Source organism: Arvicola amphibius, chromosome 4, assembly GCF_903992535.2.
Source record: "Arvicola amphibius chromosome 4, mArvAmp1.2, whole genome shotgun sequence".
Classification (NCBI taxonomy): domain Eukaryota; kingdom Metazoa; phylum Chordata; class Mammalia; order Rodentia; family Cricetidae; genus Arvicola; species Arvicola amphibius.
The window spans coordinates 1,480,292-1,508,179 of record NC_052050.1 but is presented as its reverse complement, the minus strand read 5'-3'; the positions used below and the strand labels follow the sequence as shown (position 1 = coordinate 1,508,179).

Sequence of the window (27,888 nt, the reverse complement as noted above, 5' to 3'; positions counted from 1 at the left end):
ATCTCTGTGAGTCTGAGGTCAGCCTGGTTCCCATAAGTGAGTTCAGGACTAGAGACCTGTCCACAAAACAAGGAAAAGGTCATGATTTTGTGGAAATGCATATATTGAAAAGCAGAAGGAAAATCTATATATCTTTGCAACTATTCCCTTGTATTGTCTCTGATTATGGCCATGACCTGTCAGTTCCGGGGCACCTCGTAAGAGGGGATACACTACGCACCCACCCCAGCTTAACCGGGCACCACAGACGGGGAGCGGTGAAAACAGCCTGAAGTTTTTTTTAAGGCTGGACTTGTGTCCTTCACAGTCACCTACACCTTTAATTCCAGCATCTGTGAGGCAGACGCAGGCAGATCTCTATGAATTTGAGGCCACCCTAGTCTACAAACCAGAGCGACACAGAGAAACCCCGTCTTGAAAAACTATAAATAAATTAAATATAAAAAAAAATTACACTTCTGAAAACCGGACTTTGTAAAAAATTTAGTGTAGACACAAACTAAAGACATGTACAAAAAGGTATATATACACACACATGTACACACGCACAAACACACATACACACACAAAACCACCACCAATATGTCAATGTCTAAACCTGTTTTGCTTTGTCAGATGCACAGAACATAAAGTTTAATTATGGGGAAAATGGTCAACATATGTTCATTAATCATAAAATGACAATTAGATCTGATTTATGTCAAACATGCTGAGTTCAAACAGAGCTCTAGATATAAATTCCTAAGGACTGATGCTTTTTATTAAAAATCTTACAAGGAGTCAGTTTCTATCTAAATCACCACCTAACATTATGAGTCATTCATGTATATAAATTATGTGTCCATAATTTCTAATTATAAATCCTTACATAAAAGTTTGTTTATTGAAGCCCTCAGACCCAGACTGTTTGCCAACCATGTGTTCCCAAGGTGTGCCATGAGGCCACTCCCAGCACGCCACACCTGTCAGGGAGCCTCAGAGAGCCAGGCTGTCTTCTCAGACAATCACTGCAAGCTGTTCAAGCTAAGTCAAACTCATCACCCTACTAGGACATCGCTGGCCCCACACCAGTCCTGTTTCTTGTCTGTCACCTTCAGAGGCTCCAACAAAGACTTCATCTGCCTCCTGTGTTACCTACTATGCTGCACTGACCAGGGGAAGGGTTACTTGTCCTTGTCCTTCCCCACATGTGACCACAGGGTCAGGATGGCCTCCATGTTATGACAGTGGTTCCACAGATGTGGCTGGCCTACTAAGGGATAGTAGGTCTCTACAGAGACAGTTTCTTGATGGAGATAGGGCAGGAATCAAAGCCAATCAAGCTAAATCACCATTTCCAAAAATACACGCTTGCCCCTACAAGAAACAACCTGCAACAACTCACACATAATGAGCCCATCTGGAATTCATCTTCAAATCTAATTAAGCTCTAATATGCAGAAACACTTCCCAGCACCTGTTCACTTTTAATCTTCCCCTCCAGGGAGTTCTCTGGTTAAAGCCCCCACCCTTTCTTTGTGTTGTGCTATTCTCGTCCAGATTAACTACCCAATGTTGTACCTTTCCTGCTCACCACGGAAATAAAGGTGTTGCAGCCCCATTGTCCCACAGCCAATCACTAGCCCTACACACCATCTTAAAGGCATTTACTTTATGGGCTTTAGCAAACGTCAGACAGAATACACTAGAAGGAAGATATCTTATTCTAAGTGTGACAGCTGCCAGGGTCAGCAGTTTTCTCTACAGTTGGAGCAAGACAAGGAAGAGTGAGCAATCCCGGTCCCCAGTGCCTCATCACCTACTGCAGGCCACGTCTGGAAGCACTGGCGCCATGGTCTTGACATGAAAAAGAAACAGATACTGACGTCTTTGTCGTCCCCAGTCAGCACAGGCTTTGTGGCTTGGTGAGTGACTCGCAGACTAGTTGGTGTCACCTGCTTTTAGAGAAGTTGGATGAACCCTAGCGTGTTGCCGCTCCATTAACAATGGTAGGACATCACCAGTAGTACTGATCTGAGAAGCACTCAGAGTACAAGATCTTGTGAGACAGGGAAGACCCATCCAAAGAACATCTGCAGGATGGCACCAGAGGCAACAGCTGGTATTTCTCAGGTACTTGCCAAGGTGCATCCTGCATGGCCTGGTCTGCCTGGCTCCAACTGCACACGTCATAGGCACTGTCCTTGTTCTCAGTGCATGAGGAACAATAGTGTCAATAACTGGTCAACCCAAGATGTAGCAGGCAGTCGAGCCAGAGGAATACTAAAGAACACACTCATCTATACCTAGAGCGCAGGCTCGTGGCTGCCCTGGCAGGTATGCAATGCAGGCATGCGATGTTCAGGCCACATTCAGACCTGATTTGTGTCCTCCTAGAATCTGGAGCAGGGCACAGTGTAGCAAGCATGAAATCCCCCAGCCCCTGGGAAGGCAAGAGGACCCAGAGCTCAGGGCCAGCTAACCTGGGCTACATAGTGAGATGTGTTTTAAAACCAAACACTACAACAAAATTTTATCTCTAACAGATGACAACAGAGATTAACTTTTTTTTTTTTTTTTTAAGACAGGAACAGCACCCAACTCTGCCAGGTATGGCCTACCGATGAAGGTGCTCAGCAAACAGTGTCGCAGTGGGTAAGAGGGCAGCCTCCCGGGATGTCAATCCACTGCGGTCACGGCTGTGGGCGTGAGGGACGGGGCCAGGGTGACTCGGGAGCCTGTGATGGGAGCCGAGTGTGGATTTCCTCTAAGTTTGTAAAATGATCCATCCTGTGGCCTGCTCCTCTCTCACCCTCATACACCCTGTGCAGCTGTGCAGATTCGGGGTGCCTGACGCTCCCCTCTTTGTGGCCAGCCTCACTCCTCCCTCCGCTCTCCACCTTCAGTGCTGATTGCTTTGCTGCCTACCCACCAGCCAGGACTCCACCCCTCCCTGACCAGTTCCAGCCGGACGCACTTCTCATGTGGCCACACCTGCCCTGCCCCTGAAGCACAGCTCCGGCGAGGACCCGCTGCGCCTCAGCCTCCTGGCACTAAACACAGCGCAGACCTCCCTCAAGCTCCCCAGACACCTCAGCTCTCCCTAGGCTTGACTTCTGTCTCCTTTTCCCTCTCTCCCCTTTTATGTCCTTGAACAGAGGCCCAGTCCTCGCCATTCTCTCCTACCATGCTGTCTAGGCCACTGTGACTCTAATGCCCGGCTTTAAGCTTTCATTCTCTTAGCAATATCCACGGCAGTGGTCCCACCAGGACGACACAGTAACGCATTGCATGGCTGCAGCAGTGCCCTTGACGCCTGGTCTGAAAGTCTCAGGACTTCCTACTCTGTCTCTCTTCTCATTGTGTACACGGAGACCCAGGAAATCTATAAACAACAAGGCCCTGACAGATTCAGATTGCTTCCTGCACACCCCTAAGGCTGCCAGTCTGACCTGGCTCCTATGTGTTCCTTTGTCATATCAGGCCTTGCCTCCTTGGCCCACTCCCAGTTGTAGGATCTTTCTACATACCAGGCACTGAATCCACCAGCCAACCTTCTTCTTTTGCTGCCCCCCCCCACACCCCCCCCCCCCCCCCCCCCCCCCGCGCGCCGACACAGGGTTTCCCAGTAGCTATGGAGCCAGTCCTGGAACCCATTCTGTACACCAGGCTGGCTGGCCTCAAACTCACAGAGATCCGCCTGCCTCTCCCGCCCGAGTGCTGGGATTGAAGGTGTGTGCCACCACGGCCCGGCTCTAGTCAGCCTCTCTCAGTGGCCCTCCCTGTCTCTGCTCCAGCAACACAAGTCATTGCTTATTGTGTTCCATATGAGAACCAGGCTGCTGCTGGGCTGGAAGAATCCTCCCCAGATCACCACTGTCTATCACAACTCCACCTGTGTGCCATTTCTTTGTACTTTAATAAATAAAGCTTGCCTGAAGTTCAGAGAATAAAACAGCCCCGCTGGTCAGCCTCACAGACCAGGCAGTGGTGACACACACCTTTAATCCCAGTCCTAGAGAGGATTATAAAATGGGAGGAGACAGCTCTCAGTCAGTCCCATTCTGAGATTCATAGAGACAGGTTCACCATTTGAGACAGAGGAAGAGGGAAGAGCCAGTGGCTGACTGCTTTGCTTTTCTGACCGTCAGGTTGAACCCCAATTCTGTCTTTGACGCAGTTCAAAGTCATGGTTCTCTGCTACAAGTCTCCACCATCCAGGAAACCACGGTGCTCTCCATGACTGAGACTCTGCCAACAGCGCTGGTGTGTCCAGGTATTCCCCAGACACGCAACTTGAAGAAGTCTGTATAACAGTTGCAAAATGTGACCAGTTTGCAAAATCCGAACTGATATTCGGATTTCGTCACCAGTTAATAAAGGTGCTTGTTTATCCTAACGACAATTATTTTCTTTCTTTCTTTTAAATTAAAAAGAATCTAAAAGCAAAAGTTATCACTGGGTTAGAGAGATAGCTCAGTAGTTGACAGCCTTTGCTGTTCTTGCAGAGGATTCAAGTTCAGCTTCCAGCGCCCATGTGGTGCTCACAACTGCCTCTAACTTGCTATATGGGATGCAATGTAGACCCCGTGGGCACTGTACACGAGATGCACATTCATACACGCAGGCAAACACACAAAAAAAATTAAAATAAATCTTTTTAAAAAGTTATCACTAAATGTCTTCTTCCCATTTTCTGCAGAAACAAAGTGTCCACAGTGACTATGCTCAGACATTTGCCAGTGGTCCTCGTGTGCAGTGCAGGCGCTGAGGGAACAAAACAACTCCTAGACCTCACACCTTTCAGTGCTGGGAATAAGCAGCAACAGCCTGATTCCTTGGGGGATAACTTTCTGTCCACACAGACAATACGCCTCCTCTGCCAGCTTCAGGTGTCTTGGCTCTTTCCTGCTTTTAAGTAAACACACGACAAATGGTGTCACGCTCCTGCGTGCTCTCACTACACACACTCACAGCACTCCTCACGGACACAGACCAGATAAACAAAGGGCAACAGTTATACCAGGATCCGGTGAAAGAGAAAAAAACAAAGAAATGTTTCCTATCTGGTTTTACTTTAAAAATAAAAACCCAGCGCCTTTACCTAACTCCCAGCTAATGATGAAATCTGAAAGCATGTCCTTTAGGATGAAAATCAAGGCAAATGCGGGCATGACGGCGCACACCTTTAACTCTGCAAGACAAGAGGCAGAGGCAGGCAGATAAACCTATTGTGAGTTAAGGCCAGTCTGGTCTACATAGTGACTTCCAGCACGGCCAGGTCTCCATAGAAAGACCCTGTATCAAACAAAAAACAAAACCAAAAAACCAAAAGCAAGACAAAAGCCGGGTATGTTGTCTCATGCACATAAAGCCTGTACACAGAAGGCAGAGACAGCAGGACTATAAATTAGGGCCTACGACATAGTGAGACCCTGCTCCCACCCCTTCCCCCAACAAAATAAAAAAAAAAAAAAAAACAGGCAGACAGAGGTGGACACAGTCATTTGACATTGTTTGGGAAACATCAGCCACCACACAAAACCAAACAAGAATGGAGAAAGTCTACACGAGACACCCAAAGAGCTGCCCGTGCGATAGCAACACTGTCGATAAAATTTTACCCTTTGTGTTGTTTTTTAAAAAATGCTATAAAGTCCCAGGCGGCAGATGTAGGCAGGCAGCGGACTCTGGGAGCAGCCAGTCCCAAGGCAGACACGACTGTGGGTCCCTGCAAGATGGGGGGGGGGGGGGAGGCGCTGCCATGTGAGCAGGCGAGCTCAGAGAGCAGCGAGAGCCCGGCGGAGCAGTTCACGGCAGGGGCAGGCAGACAGGAGACAGAGACATGGACAGATACAACATGTTGAATATTTATTCAGGGGGTTATGGAGGGCAAAGGGAGAAGGGGGGCAGGAAGGGGGACAGAAAGGGAGAGAGACAGCCAGACAGAGGACAGGAAGAGATTCAAGATGGCGCTGAGAAGTCAGGGGTCGCCGGGAGTGGGCGTGGCTTGCCCCTTAAAGGGCCAAAAGAATAATAGTTTGTTTTGAGACAGGGCTTTTTTGTGTGGCTTTGGCTGTCCTAAAACTCACCTGCCTCTGTCTCCTGAGTATTGGGATTAAAGGTGTGAGCCACCACTGCCCAGTTAATTAAATCTAAAAAAAAAAAAAAAAAAAAAAAAACAACAACTGGAGAGCAATTATGCACACTGGCTGATTTGCCTGAGGGCCAGGTTCAGTCTGGAGCACCTACACAGAGCTAACGAATCTGTGAATCAGTGTTCCAGGAACACGCGGCCTCTAATGGCCTCTATGGGCCATTATGTAGTACAGTCATACTTTCAGACAAAATACCCATACATAAGAAATGTAAACACTGCTAGGTGTGGTGGTGTAGACCTCATGACTCCAGCACTCAGGAGAGTAACCACAGCTAATCAGGTTTGAGGCCCGGCAGGTCTCCATACCAACAAGTCATACAGTGAGACTATGACCCCCCAAACAAAATAAAATACATAGAGATCTGAAACAAACCAACAAACAAGGCAGGGGTCGTGACAGTGAGAAGCTGTCCCTGTGAGCAGGAAAGGTTGTGAGTTGTACCAGAGAGCACACAGCAACATTAAGACTGGACACAGGAACCACGAGTAAAACCAACCCTGGGAGAAAGTCAGCCAAACTACTCTAGACAAGTACAATAGAAACAACCTTATCTTGTCAAACTATGGGGTGCATTATACTGGTAAAGTGTCATGTGAAATTTGAGCTCACTGGAAAGCTGGCTTTGAAGTGAGGTTGCCCTCACCCCATTTAATCCGAGCATGTTGTCTCAAAGTATTTTTTAAGGCTCTCTTGTCTGAGGGTGTGTTTGGTGTTCTCCCCAACTCTGAGACAGGGAGAAAAAACAACAAAGAGTCCAAGAGTAAAACCCCTAAGGGTGAGAAGTCAGCCACTTCCTGAGCTTCCTGATGTCCACCCACGGTATCAGGGCACCTACAGTGGGAAGGAAAGACTCAAGTTCATCGACTTCCCCAGCTGGTGTCTACCAGAGGTGATATTACCGCTGTGGGTACTTGGACGCCTCACTCAAGGAAGATACGGCTCTGCACAGATACAGGACTTCAGTTGGACCTCCAGCTGCCTGCATTAAGAGGGCTCCTTAGTCAGTGTCTGCTGGACGTTTGTTAGCCTCGGACTTGGGGTTTCCTTCCTACTGTCATTTGTCCTTCTACTTGGAAGCTTCACAACACAAGACTGAGTAGCTGAAGCAGCCAGAATTCCAACAATAGTCAAATGCCTCTCATCATTACAAAGCAGAAGTGGGCTGCAACGGTAAGATTTGGTGTAACATGACCAAATCAAACACATATGATTCCTTTTCCGACTACGCCATACAATGCCAAAGTCTGCATAAGTAACAATAAGCTCCAGAAATATGACAGACGCTTTGATCCATAAGCTGGGCTCCAAACCACAATGGCTGACACACAGGTATCACTACAGAGTATAACAAGATCACAAGAGTCCAAGACAAGTTCACATTAACCTATACATATTTATTATTTTTTTGTTCTCACGTATTTTTACCTTATAAAACACGTCAGGAACATACTGCTCACTGCTGGACTCCTTGGCATAGCCGAGCTCAGGGGCATCCTTACAAGGTAGAAGACACTCATCTCGGACCAGTGCCATGCACTGATTGGATACCTGGTACCCTTCAAAGTGAACCTGGTTGTCCGGACCACCTGTAAGAGAAAAACCTTCTAAGAGAATCTACCAAGGGTAATCAGAAGCATTTCATGTCACCTATCCTCCAGCTGGTAGGAAGCACAGTCAAGACTCTGCTGGGCGGTCTGAAAGATGTCTGCAGCACAAGGCTCACTCCTCCACAGCATGTTTTCAGAGTCCACTGCTCCACCCCCATCCCAGAGCTGTGGGGTGTTTCCTGCACAGACTTTCAGCTTGGAACATCAGAGTATGAAAACAGACACTGTCCCGCAACGCACCAGCTGTAGCGCCTGAGTGAGATTTAGAGGCAAGGAGGCTGGAAGTACAGGTGTGGAGGCCACAAAACAGAAGCTGTATGGGGCTGGGCTGCACAGTTCTTGTCTTACACACAGGAAGCCCTATGTTCAATCTCTGGGATAAACCAGGCATAGTGGTGAATCCTAGCACTGGGGAGGTAGAGGCAGGAGGATCAGAAGTTCAGGGTCATCCTCTGCTACACAGCAAGTTCAAGGTCAGCTTAGACTCCAAGACAACAAAACAAACAAACAAAAACACCTCAGCCACAGAAGCCTGAAGGCTGGCCTGAGTTTGAGACCTACAACCCAATGAGGAAAAGAGAGAACGGACTTCCACTCCTATATGCATAGGTACTCCAACACCACCCCTACATTCTCTCTCTCTAAATAATAAAAAAGGAAAACTGATCCTAGCACACAGATCATATATGCAGCAATCAGTTACAGAACTCTACCTGGTCTTACAAGTCAGTGCCCAGGCATCTCCTACTATGATACGGGATAATGATGGGCACCCCACAGTCTCTTTACAGTCCCGACACTAACGACACACACTGCTCTGTATACATCCCTCTTCCCAAGCACCAGCCACAAAGACTTAACACTGGGGGGCTGGAGAGACAGCGAGTAAGGGCACCTATTGTCTGCTCAAATTTGATCTCTAAACCCACAATACAGAAGAAATGGCTCCTGCAAGAGGTCCTCTGACCTCGGCATGCATTCCACAGCACACAAACACAAAAGGTACACACAGAAAATACGAATTAGCCGGGCGGTGGCGGCGCACGCCTTTAATCCTAGCACTCAGGAGGCAGAGGCAGGCGGATCTCTGAGTTCGGGGCCAGCCTGGTCTACAAGAGCTAGTTCCAGGACAGGCTCTAGAAACTACAGGGAAACCCTGTCTCAAAAAAAAAAAAAAAAAAAAAAAAGAAAATACAAATTAACAAATTTATATATTTGTTACCTTGTAATTTATAAAATATTAAGGACAGAGAGTCTAAACGGCCATTCCAGAGAGAGCCCTGACATCAGGAGGGTGAGGGCAGAATAAGCGTAGCCTGGGTAGGTGTCCTCCACGAGTCAGGGCTGCATGCCAGACAACTCCAGTGTCCACTGTTCTTTCTGAGAGATGGAGATGTTAAAACTCTACCTCTGGTTCGGCTTGAAAACAGTTACAAATCAGAGACGAGAGCCAGACCCTCTGGGTTTCAAATGCATCTGTACTACACCTGAGAAACAATCGAAAGGAGTGGAACCGAAGGCAAGGTGGCCCCCGAGCAATCCCTCATTACATGCAGAAGGCCAACTGCAGCTCAAAGTGCTGAATGAGCCAGTTCCCAGTGTCCTCATCAGAGCCTGGCACTTTCTCTTCGGTCCTAACGAGGCCATTCCACGTCATCAGCACACCCATGCCCAGCTGTGTAGTATGTCTCATAGCAGACAAAAGGTTTCGAATGCAGAGAACCAATGATGGAGGAATGCAAGAGAAGTCATCCAAGGTCCAACTACTTGCTCAGGTACTGCAAACTGGGGCTGGTTTTCAGATCAGTCATTCAAGTGTGACAGGTCACGAGGGACAGAAAAGTTTTGTGTGAAGAGAATGGAAAGTAGTATGTATAAAATAGGCATCAGAAACCAGGCGTGGCGATGCATGTTTCTAATTCCAGCACTTGTAAGATGGACACAAGAGGATCAGGAGTTTCAGTCTAGCCCAGACCACATGAGATCCTCCCCTCCCTCCCCTACCCTCCAAAGAGAGCTCAGGATATAGCTCAGTAGATCCAGCAAGCTTGAGGCCCTGAGTTCAATCTCTAACATCAGAAAAAAGGGGGAGGGGTTGGGGAGTGATACTGGTCCACACAGGTGGTCCTGCCAAGTGACCTGACTACACACACACACCTTTCTCAAGTGGAGAAGAAACACACACATGTAATGTGGCGTTCACTTGAGCAAAACCACTATACACAGTCAAGCCAAAAAAGCTGTGGAAATCACAGGGAGTCAGAAAAAACCCATGGGCAAAGGCAAGGGGCTATGCCTTGGTACCCAGAAGGTACCTGAGCTCAGCCTGCAGACCAGCCCAGCACAAGAGGCACTAACTGTGGAGGCTGAAAAATGCAGGCCCATTTCCACCTTGTCTGAGGGTCAGAGAATTTGGAGACTGACAAGCATAGCTGCCCGTCCCAACTCAGGATGTGATTGCTTGGTTCTTTTAACATTTAAGATAGGTCCATGCCATCCTGACAGGTGGTCAGGATATGCAAACATACTTCTGCCCCTTCCTTTCTAACTATAAGGTCACCTGGGGAGGGGCAGTCTTCAGGACACATGATCTAGAGCATCTCTGCTACCGAGACTACAGAATGCTATGATGAGATGTCCCAGAGTGACTGACTGTGAGCTATCCTGCTATCCTTTGTATCATGTTAATAAAGTCTTCTGTTACTCCCACACACACACACACCCTTTACATTGGATATAAAAGCTGTGGAAAAAATAAATGTGGGCGAATTTCATGATTTCAGTCACTGGAATACCCTCCCAATACTTTCTATGTTTTCTGTCTTATTATTTTTAGGCGTCTTCATATTTGCTATACTTCTAAAATTCCCATGCCCCTACCCTAGTAAGAAGTATTTTTGTTGAGGCTGGTCCTCGACAACCAACTCCCAGGATGTAGCTCCCAGCTTCCTCTCCGACAAGGAGACGGGACTGCAGCAGGTATTTCCCAGTACCTCTCCAGGGTCCCTACTTGTTGTTGGCCAAAGACCCTAACACGGGAAAGAGTACACTTCCCTTTGAGTTAGGAAACCGTGGTGGCTCAGGCCCTGGATGAGGTCTGTAGCCCTGCGCAGCCCTTCTTCAGTTGGGGCCCTGGAGGATGATGACATCAGAAAAGCAGGCTGACCACAGACCTTATTACAAACAAAGTCAGTCATTACTGCATAGCTCCAGATCCTTTAGAGACAATTCTGGAAGCAAAAACTGATCTGATTTCCAAACTCTCAACAAGCAATGTGACTCAGTACCTGGAAGTAACCAGTCTCCAAGATGTAAGCTACTTAAAAATCTAAAAATGTGCCGGTTCCTTTGGCCCATGGGACCAATTCCCCATAGACACAGTAATTTAAGAAGCTGAACTACTATGGAAGCCCACAGGCGCCCAGAACAGCCGTTCTCAGTGACGGCGGCAGTGCTGGAAATCTCTGAGGGTGTTTCTGGCTGTCTCAATGTGGGCACTGCCCACTTCTGTGGGATGTTGAAATTGCTAGGCATCCTGCCAGATACAGAGGTTTCACAAACAATAAAGACTGATCCATGTCTCCGCCCCTACACGTTCATGTAGGCAACCCCTACGTTGCTTTATAAACCACTATGAAAACGTACGTACACAACTGCAATACCTACTGAGAGGCACATGGCTGAGCTTGAGCAAGATAAAGCATGAAGCATCTCAGGAGGCCATCCATCCCCCTAGCGATCAGGATGAAGCTGCGGCGGATCTGTTGCTCAGCCTTGTGTATCCAGACCATACAGCACCCTCACACCTGCCATTCTTGTCAGTGCCCTCTGCCTTACCAACCCACAAGAAAGGATTTTCTCGTGTTCTTAATCCTATCCCACACCTCCACTCACTCCCTTCAGCACTCAACTGTAGCAACAATTTAGAAAATTATGTCACCAACCCATATGTGCAATAATTAACACGCCTCTACCTATTATCAACATAACAGAGCAAAGACGCTACTGTATCTCTCACTCAGAAGGAATTCACTCAAAAAAGAAAAATCTACACAGGCCATAGGAAAGACAAGCCTGCTAGCTTTTAGTAAGGCTTAAAAATCCTGGCATGGTGACAGTCTCTTCAACCAGTTATCTAATGGCAGCAGAGACCCGATCTAGGTCCCTGTGCTCAGGCAGTGTGAACTGGTAGGGGCGTTCTAAGAAACAGAAGCCTGAACGAGGCCCCTGAATGCAGGCTGTGTAAACTGGGAGGGACACTGTAAGAACCAGAAAGTAGGTCACCTAGACAAGAGGACTGCTGGTTCCTCGCGGAGATGAGACCTTCACAGTCAGAATCCATGCTGACTTTAAAATCTAGCTAACAATTTGGTTCTCAATTTCCAAATCTACACCTTTCAATTTCAAATCTACACCTTTCAATTCTATGGCCCCATGCCTGACTTTTCTGTAGAATAGCACCTTAGGGATATAATCAAAGATCTGGTACATGTTTGCATAGATTACAACCTACTATATAGTTATAATGTGTAAGATTAATCTATTATTTAACACGTATCATTCCCAAAAGAACTTCGTGAAAATTGTTTAGAATGGCAGCCCCATTCATAATGTCAAGTGCAGTGAGTCAGGACAGCAGAAGCCTCTCTTCTGGCACAGTCATTTCTAGTTGCTGAAAAGGGGCACACATCCAAAGGCAAGAGGTACCTAGACTTGTGATGAGAACATTAGACCTGAAGACAGCCATGGATAAGTTCTGACTTGGCCCCAGTCTCATGGATGATGCTAACTCAGAATTTTTACTGTAAAACAAAAGGAAGAATCTATGCCCCCAAAGGTTCATTAAGAAGCTGATTGTAACCAAGGATGAAAAAGCTGCTGCTGCTGCAAAGAACAAACATTAATGGGCAGTAGCATCTATGACGTCACTCTGCCCCATTTATACCTGTGGCCACTGCAGTAACAAACTTGGATCCAAAATGCCCATCAGGAGAGAGCCGGCAAATGTTGGGGTGCTTGTTTTGAAAGTCTCCTGCAGTGATGCATTCTTCTGAACTCAGGAAATAGGTGTCCTAAGCCAAGAGAGGCGGCATATCAAATTCACAGCATGTGTCAAAACAAGCTTCCATTTCTTCTGCAGAAAATATTAAGAGCTGGGCCAGCAAGATAAAAGCAGGTAAAGATGCTTGCTAACAAGACTGACTGACCTGAGTTCGATCCCAAGGCCCCCTTGGTGAAAGGAGAGAAACAAATACAAGCTGTCCCCTGACTTCCACATGTGTGCCATGGCACATGTGTGCACACAGGCACAATAAATCAATCAAGTTAAAATTAAATAAAAAAAAATAAGAAAGACTGCTTCTAATGCCAGCACTTGGAAAGCAAAGGGAGGTTGGTGGACCTCTTGAGTTTGAGGCCAGCTTAGTCTATACAGTGAGTTGTAGGCTAGCCAACGCTACATACTGAGATTCTTGTCTTAAAAAAAATAAAGAGCTAAGCTACAGCACCTCAAAAATACCTGAGGCAAAACAGAGACAAACACCTGTAATTCCTAGCCATTGGGGACTCACATTAAAAAGCCCGGGGTAACCCACTCCCACAAAGCTACAAGGGCAGGTGAGTGGGATCTGCTCTGTGGAGCAGAACCAGCAGGCTGAGCCTCCACTACGAAGAGAGTCTTCAGAGTTACTTGCGAGCAGTGCAGAGACAGAGATCCAAGTCAGCTCTACCTTAATGAGGTCTCGGGCCAGCAACAGTCCTGTCTCCATCTCACCTTATTCCGACTGTATCGGACTGTACCCTTTCGGGTATCTTCTGAGACAAGGTCCGTGAATATCCATCCAACCTTAATGGAAAAGGAAAGCATCTTTTGAGTATCTCCATACAACAGTCGGCTTCTGTCCAGGGAGCATAAAAGCAGTGCCCTTCAGACAACCCTTCTGGCTCCTGAGCCAGGTAAAGCTGAGAGCACAGTTCCTTGGCTCTGCTGCCAGGGAGAAACTGGCACCTTCCTCTGGTGCTGCCATGACAAACATTCATCCATTGCAAACAGGCTCTGCTCAGGACTACTCAAGCCCACACTTTGTTAGAAGTCAGAACATCTGTGACTGAGACTGAGACCAACAGGGTGCACCAAGAAGGAGTTTAAGCTCCGAAAAGGAAGACAGACAAGAAGCAAGCAGCAAGGTGTCCTGGGGTAGGTCCTGAACAAGGAAGACACAGACTCTGTGGAGAGTCACCGAAGATGAAAGGAAGGCCACAACAGAGGGCTCAGCTGGCCAGGCAGCACGGGGGCAGCTGAGGGCAAAGGCCTAAAGCTGCATCACTGGGCCCAATCCTAGAACCCAGGTACTGTGCAGCCTCAATGCCCCACTACAACACGGTCTGCATGCTCTGTCATCTAGGCTGCCCTTGGCCTCCAGAGTCAGAAGGCACTGAGAGCTGAGCCTGTCAGACTGGAGCTAGAGGACTAGCAAAGCATCCACTGGCATCCTTGGGGAAACTGACAAATGGCGGCCAACCTCTGCAGCAGACTGGTACCCATGGATCACTGCTGTTCTAACAATGCTCGGATGAGCACAAACCGAAAAGGCTGGTACCAGAGAAAGCAAGTATTGAGGATCCATTTAATAAGCACAGTCCAAAACAGGCTAAGGTAAGAGCGAGCCAAGGAACTTGGGTTTTGATGGTAACTTAAGTAGCTGCAGACTTTATGTTATGTTGTCATGAAACACAAGTGTGTCCAGCTTCTCCTCCGGAACCGCACCACACTACGACCTGACACTGGCCTTCTGACCTTCTGCCTCAACAGGGAAAACTCTGCTGTGACTCCCTCAGTCGTGTTCCTAGGTTTTCCTGCCCTCTCAGAGAGAGGTAAGATGAAGCAATATACACAGCTCATTCCTCTCTGTCCAAGTAAAGGGCAAAACTTGCACGGCTACTAATATCTGAACTGGACTTCCACAGGGTGTTCAAACTAATAGTTCGGCGAATCTGTAAATACTAACAAGCCAGAGATGGAAGCATATATCTGTAAACTTCACAGTGGGAGTCTGCGGCAGGAGGGAGGATTTAAGTTTGAGATCAGTGCAATTTACAAAACAAGAATGCGTCTTAAAAACAAAAAGCACAACCTCATCCCTAGGACCCTCATCAAGGCACGGACTGAAAGGACTCTTTCCTCCCTCTCTCTACCAACTGACGCAGGACCCATGAAAACTTCGGGTTTGGTGACCTACAATGGACACAGGAGATCAATGCTGACGCAGGAAGGGTACCAGGAACCTAGGACAGAAAGTGAAGCAAGCCACATGAGCAGTGAGTACACCTCAGGTACGGTGACTACCCTTTTACTTGGGTTCATAGTTAAGAGTCTTGCTCTACGCAGCAGGCCCTCAGCCAGCAGAGCTGGGGGTGGGGAGAGTCAGGACTGACACACACGCGCCATAACGCTCACCTTTGCGTGTGCCCGAGAATGCTCACCTCACTCTACGCCAGAGCCATCAAAACAATTTGCACTAATGAACACAAACAAGGGTCCAAAGGGGTTTATTTAGCCTACGTTGTCAGCTAGGGGTTTGGTTCCACACCAGACGTAGCCACTCCACCTGTGGATTCCCCCAACATGGAGCCCAGGTTTCCCCAAGGTCACCTGGCTAGCAGAGGCCTCATACCTTCCTCAGGCCAAGTTTGGCAGCGATCTCATCAACCACCTCAGCTTTCGGATCTTCCAGAAGCTCCAGGCTGTTCTGGGTACCAATCTATGAGGAAGCAAAGTTAGAAAACAGAAGACAGAGCTGACGGGCGGTGCCACTACAACTTCCACCTCCACCCGCCAGCTCCACCCCTGCTGAAGATCTGCAGCTACAAACACAAATGGGCCCCAAGGAAGGCTGGGCTGTTATGTGCCTAAAGGAAACCTTCACTTGGGAAATGGAGCTGCTTTCAGCACTGCCGTGAACAGGTAATTCTGCCCTAGACAGCCTGGCTGGAAGGCAGACTACCACTGCAAGGCGGCAGACATCCCAGAACCGCTTTGGTGCACTGTCCCTCTGGCTCAGTGTCTTGGCTACAGGACCAAGAAAATAAATGTACACCCCAAGTTGTAGTCTGCTTAGTAGGAGGTGGACACTCAGCTAGAGCATCTGATAGGCTCTGGCCATGGCTGGAGCACGTGCGACCTAAACGCCGAGAGCTGCAGTCTGACGGCCTGGTGGAGAGAGAAGACTAACTCCCGAAGTCGTCCTCTGACCTCCACTGTGTATACACAGAATAAACCTAAGAGACTTAGAGAAGTCAGGCGGTGGTGGCCCACACCTTTAATCCCAGCACTCAGGAGGCAGAGGCAGAGGCAGAAGAATTTGAGTTCCAGGCCATCCTGGTCTATAGAGCAAATTCCAGGACAGCCAGGGCTACATAGAGAAGCCCTGTTTGGAAACAAAAACAAGAAGAATTAGAGGAAGAGAATTTTTAAGTGGTAACAGATGCCATTTCCTGAAATGAACAGAGCTTACCAAGCCCAGGGCAGGAGTTTCACTCTAAGCCAGAACCTGGTTACAGGGACTTAGAAGGCAAAGGGGCAGCCAGGCACTGGTGGCACACAGGTTTAGTCCCAGAACTCAGGAGGGAGAGGCAGGCAGATCTGGCAGATCTCTATGAGTTTGAGGCCAGCCTGGTCTACAGAGTTCCAGGACAGCCAGGGCTACACAGAGAAACCCTGTCTCAAAAAAAAAAAAAAAAAAAAAAAAAAAACAAAAAAGAAAAGAAAAGCAAGTACATTATGATATATATTCAAAGAGTCTGTCCCTATATATGTTTCCTTTTGGAAGTCAAACTTTTGGTTTTTGATGCAAAGTCTCGTGAATCCTGAGCTGGCCTCCAACTTGTTATGCAGCTAAGGATGAGCTTAAAGTTCTGATCCTCCTGCCTTCATCTCTCTAATGTTGGGGGGTTACAGGCATGTGCCACCACACACAGATGAGGAAGTGTAGGGACGGACCTGGGGCTTGGTTCTGCGAGGCAAGTCCACCTAGCAAGCTATGTGAAGTAAGGCTGTGGTCTTTTTGTTTGTTTGTTTCGTTTTGTTTTTGTTTTTCAAGACAGGGTTTCTCTGTAGCTTTGGAGTCGGTCCTTGGTCTCGCTCTGTACAGGATGAGGCTGGCCTCAAACTCAAGAGATGCACCTGCCTCTGCCTCCCGAATGCTGGGATTAAAGGTGTGTGTCACCACCGGCAAGGCTGTGATCTTATTCTTCAATAATTTCATGTGCACTTATGTATAATATGTGCATGCCCAAGAGTGTACAGCAAGAGATAGCAAAAACAAGAAAGAGGCCATCTGGAAGGGTACTTCAGCACCTCGGAAACAACCCGCCCCATCACGCAAGCCAGTCCTGCACCCGTGTACCTGAGGCGGCTCATAAATCGCAGCCACTTCAGCCCTGATGCCAAGGGGAATGTCCTTGTGCTCTGTGTATCGTCCATATAAATACCCGAAATGCTGATTGCCTGTCTTTCTCCAGAAGTCAAGGAAACGGTCAGCAACAGTGTGGTTCTCAAACATGATGTTGTCCACATGTCTGTATTTCTGCAGAATTAACAAACATGGGCTTAAGTGAAACATTCTACCAGAAACAATGTGATTTTTTTTTCAAAAAAAAAAAAAAAAAAAAAAAAAACTAGTGAAAATATTAGTTTTTTTTTTCTAAGATTTAGTTTTGTGGGCTGGAGAGATGGCTCAGAAGTTCAGAGTACTGGATGCTATTCTAGAGGTCTTGAGTTCAATTCCCAGCAACCACATGGTGGCTCACAACCATCTGTACTGAGGCCTGGTGCCATCTTCTGGCCTTTAGGCATACATGCAGACAGAATATTGCATGCACACATAATAAACAAACAAACAAACAAACAAATAAGTAAGTAAGTAAGATTTTGTTTTGTTTTTTATGTATATGGGTGTTTTGCTTACATGTATGTCTGTGGGCCACTCGCATGCATGGTGTCCTTGGAGGTCTGGGACTGGGACTGTAGTTATACATGTGAGATATCATGTATGTGCTGGGAACCAAACCTGGGAATTCTGCAAGAGCAGTCAGTGTTCTAAATCTCTAAGCCATAGCCTAAGACCCGTTTGTTTTCATTTCAGCTTTGACCCAGCTTTATTTAGTTTAGCTTTATTTAGTTCAGCAAGGTAAACAGGCTTGAGATGTAGTTCAAAGATGTGGTCAGGGGTCGATCATGGACTTGCCTAGCATGTGCACTGGAGTTTAAGACCCTGCAAACAACAAACAAATCCCAAATTTAAGAACCTACTCTGACCAGACAGTGGTCCACAATGCCAATCCCAGCACTCAAGAGGCTGATAGAGGAAGAAGACCGCCCTGAGTCTGAGGCCAATCTGGACTAAAGGAAACAGTTGGAGACCGCTTCTAAAACATGAAAAGGAAGGGAAAGAGGGAGGCAGGGAGAGAGGGAGGGAGGAGAGAGAGTTCTAGAAGGGAAGAGAAGGAAAGCGAAGGGAAGGGAAAAGAAGGAAGGGCAGGTAGGCCATCAGGGAGCAGGGAAAGGAGGATCTATCAATCAACAGCCTGAGCAGATCTCTGGAGACGGCTGAAGCTGCACTGCCAGCTCCCACGTAACACATTTTAAAGGCAGAGTCACAACCCCTGAGTGTCTGAAAAATCTCCAAGAAAAATCCCACCTCCCAAAATAAACAACAAAATAAATTTAAAATGAGGAAGGGCCGGGGCTGGAGAGATGGCTCAGAGGTTAAGAGCATTGCCTGCTCTACCAAAGGTCCTGAGTTCAATTCCCAGCAACCACATGGTGGCTCACAACCATCTGTACTGAGGTCTGGTGCCCTCTTCTGGCGTATACATACATATACACACATATACAGAATATTGTATACATAATAAATAAATATAAAAAAAAGGAAGGGCCTGAGGAGATGGCTCAGTGGTTCAGAGCACCGGCTTTTCCATCAGAGGACCAGAGTTCTCTTCACAGCTCAGTTACTTGTAACACCTGTAACTCCGTTCCTCTTCTGGCCACATGCACACACAATACGTGCATATATGCAGGCAAATATATATAAAATAAAAATAATATTTTTAAATACCTTTTAAAGAAAAATCCATATTCTGCACAAGCTAATCAAATGGAATCAAAACTCTAGACCCCACACCTGCAAGCACTAGAAACTTATCTTTCATTTATGACTGTCACAGAAAGGCAGATCTAAAAACACCAGAGGGGCTGGAGAGATGACTCAGCAGTTAAGAACACTTGCTGACCAGGGGATCCAAGTTCAGTTCCTAGCAACCACATCAGGGGGCTTAAGACTCCCTGTAACTTTAATGCCAGGGGGTCTAATATCCTCTTCTGCACTATTCAGGAACCGGCACACACCTTACACAGACACACAATGCACATGCAACGAATGCCAGGTGTGGTGGCACACCCCTTTAATGCCAGCACAAAGGAGGAAGAGGCAGGTAGATCTCTGAGTTCAAGGCCAGCCTGGTCCAGGTCAGCCACTTCTATGCAGAGAAACCCTGTCTCAAAAACAAACAACAACAACAAAAAAGCCAACAACAGAACAAAAAACCATGTAATTAAAAACAAATAAATGGACGGAGGGATGGAACACCATGCAGGCGGTGTCCCTTTGTCAGTCAGTCATGACAATAAATACCACACCACGGGCAACCTCACCTGTCTGTTCAGCGTGATGGCACTCGGCTGGCATTTGGTGCAGATACCATTTGGCCATGGGAGGTGTCCCTCACAACCTGACTTAATCTTGCAGCTGATGTTCTCCAGGGCAACAAACTTCCCCCTGAGGGAGAGGACAAGAGACCAAGTTACACATGACAACAGTGGGTTCCGAGGCAGAGACTGGAGGCCTAGAAGGCTGAGACAGCTGTGAGAACACTGCCGAGGCCTCATCCACCTGTGCCAGGTGCCCGGCCAGCGAGAGCAGACACAGCCCATCAGTGTCTGCTCACCTGTACAACATCCTTATTCTCGGGGAAATCTGATTAGGACACAGAACAGCGATATATTCCTTCATCTGCTTTGAGCTACAGGCACAGTCTTTGGACATCAGTGAGGAAGTAGTGGACCTACCTACCACTGACCTGGGGGATTTCTGCATAAGTGATGTTGGTTTTCTCAATCACAGAATGCTCCATTAATTCCACTTTGTTGCTTTATACAAGTTGTTTATTACATTGTATATATTTAGTGTGTGTATGTGTGAGTGCATTCATACATGTGTGCACAACGTGGAGGTCAGAGGTCACTTGCAACTGTTAGTTCTCTCCTTCCACCATGTGGGGCCTGGTCAGGGATTAAATTCAGAACCTAGGCCGCCAGGCTTGGCAGTAAGTTCCTTTATCTTGTCATATCTCACCAACCTCCATTTTCTTTCTTACCCCTCCCCCAGCTTTATTAAGACATAACATACCCAAAAAAATTATACATATTTAAGTTGTAAAATGTGACACCTGTTTCATAAATAAAAACTGCAGCCAGGCAGTGGTGGTGCACGGCTTTAATCCCAGCACTCGGGAGACAGAGGCAGAAGGATCTCTCTGAGTTCAAGACCAGCCTGGTCTACAAGAACTAGTTCCAGGACAGGCTCCAAAGCTACAAAGAAACCCTGTCTCGAAAAACCAAAAGAAAGAAGAGGAGGGGGGTGGCATGGTTACCCTGCCTGGTAGTAAATGCTTTTTCACAAGCCCAGGATGAACCATCATCTGAGCACAAAAGGTAAAACCACTGTTCCTGGGCTTTGCATAGCAGCCATGTCCCCACAGGAGCCTTCCTTGACCCAGACAGAAAATGAGCGGGCACCTCCTACAGTAAATCTGCCTGCTTCACAGACCAGAGAACCCACAGCTCCCCTTTGACAGTCAAGTGTACAAAAAGACCAGAGAACCCACAGCTCCCCTTTGACAGTCAAGTGTACAAAAAGACCAGAGAACCCACAGCTCCCCACTGACAGTCAAGTGTGCAAAGACCAGAGAACCCACAGCTCCCCCGACAGTCAAGTGTGCAAAGACCAGAGAACCCACAGCTCCCCTCTGACAGTCAAGTGTGCAAAGACCAGAGAACCCACAGCCCCTCTGACAGTCAAGTGTGCAAAGACCAGAGAACCCACAGCTCCCCTCTGACAGTCAAGTGTGCAAAGACCAGAGAACCCACAGCTCCCCTCTGACAGTCAAGTGTGCAAAGACCAGAGAACCCACAGCTCCCCACTGACAGTCAAGTGTGCAAAGACCAGAGAACCCACAGCTCCCCTCTGACAGTCAAGTGTGCAAAGACCAGAGAACCCACAGCTCCCCACTGACAGTCAAGTGTGCATCTTTGGTGATGATTTGCTCCTAGTCTAACCTTTTTTTATTTTTTGAAGGTTGGGTTTTTTGCTTTGTTTTTTAATTTATTTATGTCCATTGGTGTTGGGTCCCCTGGAACTGGCGTTACAGAGAACTGTGAGCTGCCCTGTGGGAGCTGGAAATTGAACCCAGGTCCCCTGGAAGAGCAGCCAGTGCTCTAACTGCTGAGCCATCTCTCCAGCTCCACTCCATTCCCAGTTTAACATTTTAAACAGTCATCCCAGCACTCAAGAGGCAGGAGGATATCTGAGCTTGGAGACATCCTGGTCTACAGAGTTAAGTTCTAAGACAGCCAGGGCTACAGAGAAACTCTGGCTCAAAAAACCAAAATAAATAAAATTAAAAAGTAATTTTGGATGTCAGCAGGTTGACTTGGACCCAGTGCCATCTCTTCTTACCAGTGATAGAAGTACAAAGCTACCAGCAGGTCTGTTACTCTCTGGTCAGGTGCACACAAAAGGAGCTACACAGACAAGCATTCAACACAGGTTAAAAAGAAAACAAATGTGGCCTGGAGAGACAGTACACATCTGCAATCCCAGCACTCAGGAGGCCGAGGCAAGAGGATCTCAAGTTTAAGACTCCACAGCAAAGCCTAAAGAAAATCAAACAAGCACCAGTCTCAGTTCACCTTTCTGGAACCAGAATTTGGGCAAAGAGGAGGCTGCTTACACCACCCACTGGACCAAGTATGCTATCTGGAGCGCTGTGGTACCACAATGCAACCCATAGAGAACTGTGGCTTCAGCTCCATCACAGCTGTAAAAGTGAACTTGACTAACAGGAAAGCCCTGGGGAAAGAGCAGGCAGGGGCTAAGGTTGGTGAACCGAGATCCTCACGGGGGAGGTTCACCAGGCAACTCCACACCTACCATCAGCTGTGAGTCTGTCTGCTTTCCTGCGCACTGTGGATGTACAGCAGGACAGCTGCCAGACTCTCTACCCTGCTTCTAGGACAGACAATATTCAAGACAACTGCTCTGTGCACTGCCTTCCTTCTTGTCTGCATCCCCACGCCCAGAGACAGGCCTGAGAGTCTGGATGCCAGGTCCAGGATAGAGTACTTACTTGTCAGCCCCTCCAGTCAGCTTCCGGATGTAGGCATGGAAGGACATGTGCTTCACAGGAGGCTCCAAGTGGTTCAGATAGTCCTCATCAAATGGCTATCAACAATATACAGGAAATGAGTGGTCATGGGTCTGCCAGGGTACATGAGACTTCAATCTTACTGCGCAAGGGATCAGACAGAGAGGGAGGCAAAGCTGGGTATTCACTGGTTCACGGTCAGAATCAAGCTTTTCTCTGTACGAGTTACATTTTCAAGATAAAATGCACTCCTATTAAAAACTATAGCTCTAAGAAAATTTTGTAAGTCACAAAAGGCCTGAGGATACAACTTAGGCACAGCCCTGAGTCAATCCTCTCTCTCTTTCTCTCTCACACACACACACACAAGAGAAGGAGAGAGAGAGAGAGAGAGAGAGAGAGAGAGAGAGAGAGAGAGAGAGAGAGAGAGAGAAAGAAACAGACAAATAAATCAACAGGAGACATAGGACTCAGACACAGTCAATCAAAGTCATGACAAGCAGGAAGCGAGAGCCCAGCCATGTGTCAGAGAATAATCGTCTAGGACAACCACATACACTCTTCATCAGCACACAACGCCTTGGCCACTCAATCCCCTAGAAGGTCACTCCCATAAATAAGTCTCAGATTCTCTGTGCCACTTGTACTGCTGGGAATACAAGGCCTAAAGGCGATAAATAGAAAAATTATTTTAAGAGCCACAACACCCACGTTTAGGGACTAGAAAGTGCTGAGCCTGCTCTTTCAGCAGCCAACCACACTGCCAGCCGAAAGCTCCCTGTACAGACTTACCTCCAGTGGGACACAATGCACACACTTCCCCAAAGGGCCATGGCGACATCTGGAGCATGTACAGGATAAAGAAAAGCACAGGGACACAAAGGTTATTTTTTGTTGCTACTTAGCAATATTTTTTGATATTTAAAACGTATATCACACTTTGGTAAGTGCTTCCCTACAAATACAGATGTTTCCATTGCAATATCTATTATTTATTCTGATACGTGTCAGAAGAAAACTACAGGAGGCAGCAGCAAGACTCAAAGCAAGTTCAAGGCCAGTCTGGCTGACAGGGCTACACAGAGAGGACCTGTCTCAAAAGAGGATGGGAAAGGGGTAGAGAAGAAAGGAAGAATGGTGTGGGGAGAAGAAATGGAAAGGGGAGGGGAAATGAAGGAAAAGGAACAGAAAAACCTGACCATTAACCACCGACTGCTTAACATGACACTAACTAAAAATAAATAGTGCTTACCAAACACACAAGGTGATGCTCCATCTCCAACATGGAAAATAAAATGTCTTAAAGTCACATTAAATAAAAATGTTAAGAAAAAGCTGGGTAGTGGTGGTGCACACCTTTAATCCCAGCACTTGAGAAGTAGGGGCAGGTGGATCTCTGAGTTCGAGGCCAGCCTGATCTACAGAGTGAGTTATAGGACAGCCAGGGTTCACAAAGAAACCCATCGTGGGGGGGGGGGGGGAAGGAAAGGAAAAGAGGTGGACTCTACCTCTTCTATAGTAAGAGGCAGGCTCATTTCTGAAGAGCAGAATTAACACATGGGAGCAGGTGTTCTAAAAATAGCTATTGGAGACATGAAAGCCCAGTGAAAACCATGGTGAGTTCCTGGGGAGACACACAAAGGCAGCTGAGCAGCATCTGTGCCTAGTCCACCTTACACAGAAGCTGCTGATATAGCACTTAGATTTCCAGGGTCCCAGTGTCAGTCCCTGACCACATTTATAGAGTGACTCTTATAAAGACCCACTGCAGAGACCAACATTGCTGAGAGTCAATCCACGTTTCTGGCTCGTGTTCCTGTTTTACTCTATGTGCTGGGAGTCAATCCACATGTCTCCGGCTGGTGTCCCTGTTTTACTGTATCGTGTGCAGGTGCAGCATGCCTGGTGCTCTCAGAGCCCCGACAGCTGTGAGCTGCCATATGGATGTTGAGAATCAAACTGGATCTACTCTTAACTGCTAAGCCATCTCTGCAGTCCCTAACTGGTTTCTGTAAAAAGAATTACGAAAAAGTCTAAAATAAAGGAATGCACAACGCACTACATTCCACGTAACTGGAGGGCACACACTAGCACCTAGTGCCCAGGTTGTCCTACCGATGGCCACGCTACTGCTCCGGAGAAGTCAGAGCCTTAGCCCTCACTGAACCATCCGTCCCTTCTGCTACCTCTGCTGGTGGGAGGGGCCATTTATCTAAAAGGATCCCAAAATAGACCCTAGCTGTCCCTAAACACCTTCCACTCTTAGTGTTTACATACTCCTAATATTTTTTGTTTGTTTTTTTTTTTTTTTTGGGGGGGGGGGACAGATTTATCTGTGTAACCTCCCTGGCTGTCCTGGAACTCACTCTAAACGAAGCTGGCCTCAGACTCAGAGATCTACCTGCCTCAGACTAAATGCTGACTAAGGTGTGTGCCACTTCCCCCAGGCTTATACTCCTACTAATCATTTTGTGTGGAATCTATTTTAAAGTTGCCAAGGTAACATGCAGTAAAATACTGTGAAAACAGATGGGCAAAACTCAGATCTTTCCCTTACCAGACACTTACTAACATGGAACTTGTTATCACTGGGTCTCATGAGCTAGCCTGCCCCCAAGGGCTATGATTACAAAAGCTCTGAAATATTTCCTCTAATGATCCATTAGGCGCCCACCACAGGCAGGAGCCTTACAGAGCACTTACAGCTGTGGGTCCCGGCTCCTATAAATCTTCCCGTCCTGTTTGCTGAGATATTGATCGATCTCATCTTCAACCACATTAGGAGCACCAAAGGCCTTCAACCCTACTGAGGTCGATGTCTCCATTTCAGATGAAGGTCCAGCAAGGCTCGAGGGAAACAGGAACAACAAATCGCCATGCCTGTTCAAAGGACAAAACATCAAGCACCATTCTTTCCTCCAAAACCAAACCATACAGTTTGGTGTGGATACATAAATCTGATAGCTTCCAAAAACAAATCCTACAGCCTAAAGCCCTACATAGGGAAGCTCCTGATTTTAAAAGAACAGAATCATTTGTTTCTTGGCATTATACACAGCAATTTAACTTCTAAATTTTTAATTCTGAAATTTAACTTCTAAATTTTTAATTCTGAAATTTAACTTCTCTTACCAATTTATTTTGAAAGCCGTGAGATACACTAGTGTCTGACTGTACATGTAACACAGCTTATGTTCACCTGGACCCTGATGGCAGCCCTTCTGTTCCTTCTTGGTACGGCTCTTCTCTGCCACTCCTAAGCCCTGTATTCAGCTCTCCATCCATCTATGTAGCTCATATACAAGCACCCAGACACGGATGAGACCGTCACTGATTCACAAGCACCCAGACGTGAAGCCGCAACAACTGACTTAGAAGTTATTTCACATCTTGCTCTTCTCATCTACAGCCTCAAACATCTGCCACATTCAACTCCACAGGCATAATCCTGACTGTCCTGGTTGGTGATTTTGTTGGTTTTGTTTTTTTATTTCTTATTTATTTTTTTAGATCAGTTAGACACAAACTAGAGAACTAGGGAACCACAATTGAGAAAATGCCTCCATGAGACTGGCCTCTAGGGTCAGGCAGTAGTAACTCAAGCCTTTAATCTTAACACTTGGGAGGCAGAGGCCAACAGATCTGAGTTCCGGCCCAGCCTGGTCTACAGAGTGAGTTTCAGGACAGACAGGGCTACATAAAGAAACCCTTTTCTAAAAAGCAAAAACCAAAACAACAACAGCAAGAAAAGGCCTGGTCTATAGGCAAGCCTATAGGACATTTTCTTAATTAGCAATGCATGTGGAAGGGTCCGGCCCATTAATGGTAGTGCCACCCCTGGCCAGGTAGTCCTGGGGTGTTTAAAAAAGTAGGCTGTGCAAGTCATTAAGTACAGAGTATTTGCCGGGCGGTGGTGGTGCACGCCTTTAATCGCAGCACCCGGGAGGCAGAGGCAGGCGGATCTCTGAGTTCGAGGCCAGCCTGGTCTACAAGAGCTAGTTCCAGGACAGGCTCTAGAAACTACAGGGGAAAAAAAAAAAAAAAAAAAAAAACTACAGGGAAACCCTGTCTCGAAAAAACAAAACAAAACAAACAAAAAAAAGAACAGAGGGGGCTGGAGAGATGGCTCAGCGGTTAAGAGCACTGACTGCTCTTCCAGAGGTCCTGAGTTCAATTCCCAGCAACCACATGGTGGTTCCCAACCATCTGTAATGAGGTCTGGTGCCCTCTTCTGGCCTGCAGGCATCATACAGACAGAACATTGTATACATAATAAATACTTAAAAAAAAAAAAAAAAAAAAAAAAGAACAGTATTTGGGGGCTGGAGATGGCCCAGGGGTTAAGAGCACTGACTGCTCTTCCAGAGGTCCTGAGTTCAATTCCCAGCAACCACATGATGGCTCACAACCATCTGTAATGAGACCTGGCGCCCTCTTCTGGTGTGTGGGCATACACGGAAGCAGAATGTTGTACACATAATAAATAAGTTAAAAAAAAAAAAAGAAAAAAAAGAACAGAGTATTTGGGGGCTCAGCGGTTAAGAACACTGACTGACTGCTCTTCCAGGGGTCCTGAGTTCAATTCCTAGAAATCACACGGTGGCTCACAACCATCTGTAATGAGGTCTGGTGCCTCTTCTGGTGTATAGGCATACATGCAGACAGAACACTGTATGCATAATATTTTTTTTTAAGGAATGAGCATTTCTTCATAGTTTCTGCTTCAGTTCCTGCCGTGCCCGCCCCTCAGTGGACTGTTACCCAGGATATGTGAGCCAAATAAATCCCCTTCCTCCCTCACTGGTTCTGGCTGTGATGTTTTATCACAGCAACAGAAACCCTAAGATAAAGAAAAAAATACATCTCACTATGTAGCCTAGGATGGCCTCAAACTCAGAATCCTCCTGCCTCTACGACTGAGTGCTAAAATTACAGATGTGTGCTGCCAGCTGGGCTCACCATTCCCCAGGGAGGTAGGCTCACTAGGCTAAAGGGTACCTCTGCTGGTTTCTGCCACTGTGAAGAACATACCACCAACAGATGCCAACACTTACTCTGTAGGGCAGATTCCCAAGCACTAAGGAGCCGCCACAAGTCTCCTTGCTGGGCTCTAACTTGACATGACTTGTGGCGGAAGAGTGTTTCCCCTCTGAAGCTATTCACAGAACCACTGTGGGTCACGCCTGACCAGAGGTGGCTTGTGGCACTAAATCGGCTCTGGGCTTTGAAGACAGGAGATGACAGAACGTGTGGCAGACTTTCAGCTGCCATCAACAGAATACACAACAGAAAAGCTGCAAGAACAGCTGGCCCAGTGCTGACCAGCAAAGCAAAAGAAGAGCAAGAGTCTGCAAATGCAAACACTGCAGGACTCGCGGCCCCAGGAGCACAGCTGCAGACCTCAAAAGCTACTCTCGCCTTCTTATTCCTCCATAATTCATAGGCAATAAAACTGCCAAACTGTAACCAGAATTTCTGCTTCTAGCAGTGAATTAGGTATTCCTAAACACCCTCTAGCTATAAACTACTTGGCTCAGACCCTGGATCAATTTTAACAAATACACTGTAAAAACACTGCTGAGCTCTAAAGGTACAAAGTACCCAGGGTTCCAAAAGCTAGCAGTCAAGTCAGTAAAAACAGAAGAGGACACAGCCAC

At 47.1% G+C, this 27,888-nt stretch overlaps 1 protein-coding gene across 2 annotated transcripts in view; it reads right to left on the bottom strand.

Annotated features, from left to right (window-relative positions):
- The window catches only part of Nploc4 (NPL4 homolog, ubiquitin recognition factor), a 48,582-nt gene that overhangs the window by 10,615 nt on the left and 10,079 nt on the right, over positions 1-27,888 (bottom strand). For both annotated transcript variants that reach the window (XM_038324645.1, XM_038324646.1), the window contains 9 exons: positions 24,935-25,111; positions 23,024-23,072; positions 22,214-22,308; positions 19,461-19,584; positions 17,152-17,331; positions 15,421-15,507; positions 13,521-13,592; positions 12,693-12,819; positions 7,566-7,726 (listed from right to left, as the gene is read on the bottom strand). In XM_038324645.1, the coding sequence (XP_038180573.1) occupies positions 7,566-7,726; positions 12,693-12,819; positions 13,521-13,592; positions 15,421-15,507; positions 17,152-17,331; positions 19,461-19,584; positions 22,214-22,308; positions 23,024-23,072; positions 24,935-25,111 (1,072 nt within the window). The remainder of the gene's footprint in view (positions 1-7,565; positions 7,727-12,692; positions 12,820-13,520; positions 13,593-15,420; positions 15,508-17,151; positions 17,332-19,460; positions 19,585-22,213; positions 22,309-23,023; positions 23,073-24,934; positions 25,112-27,888) is intronic.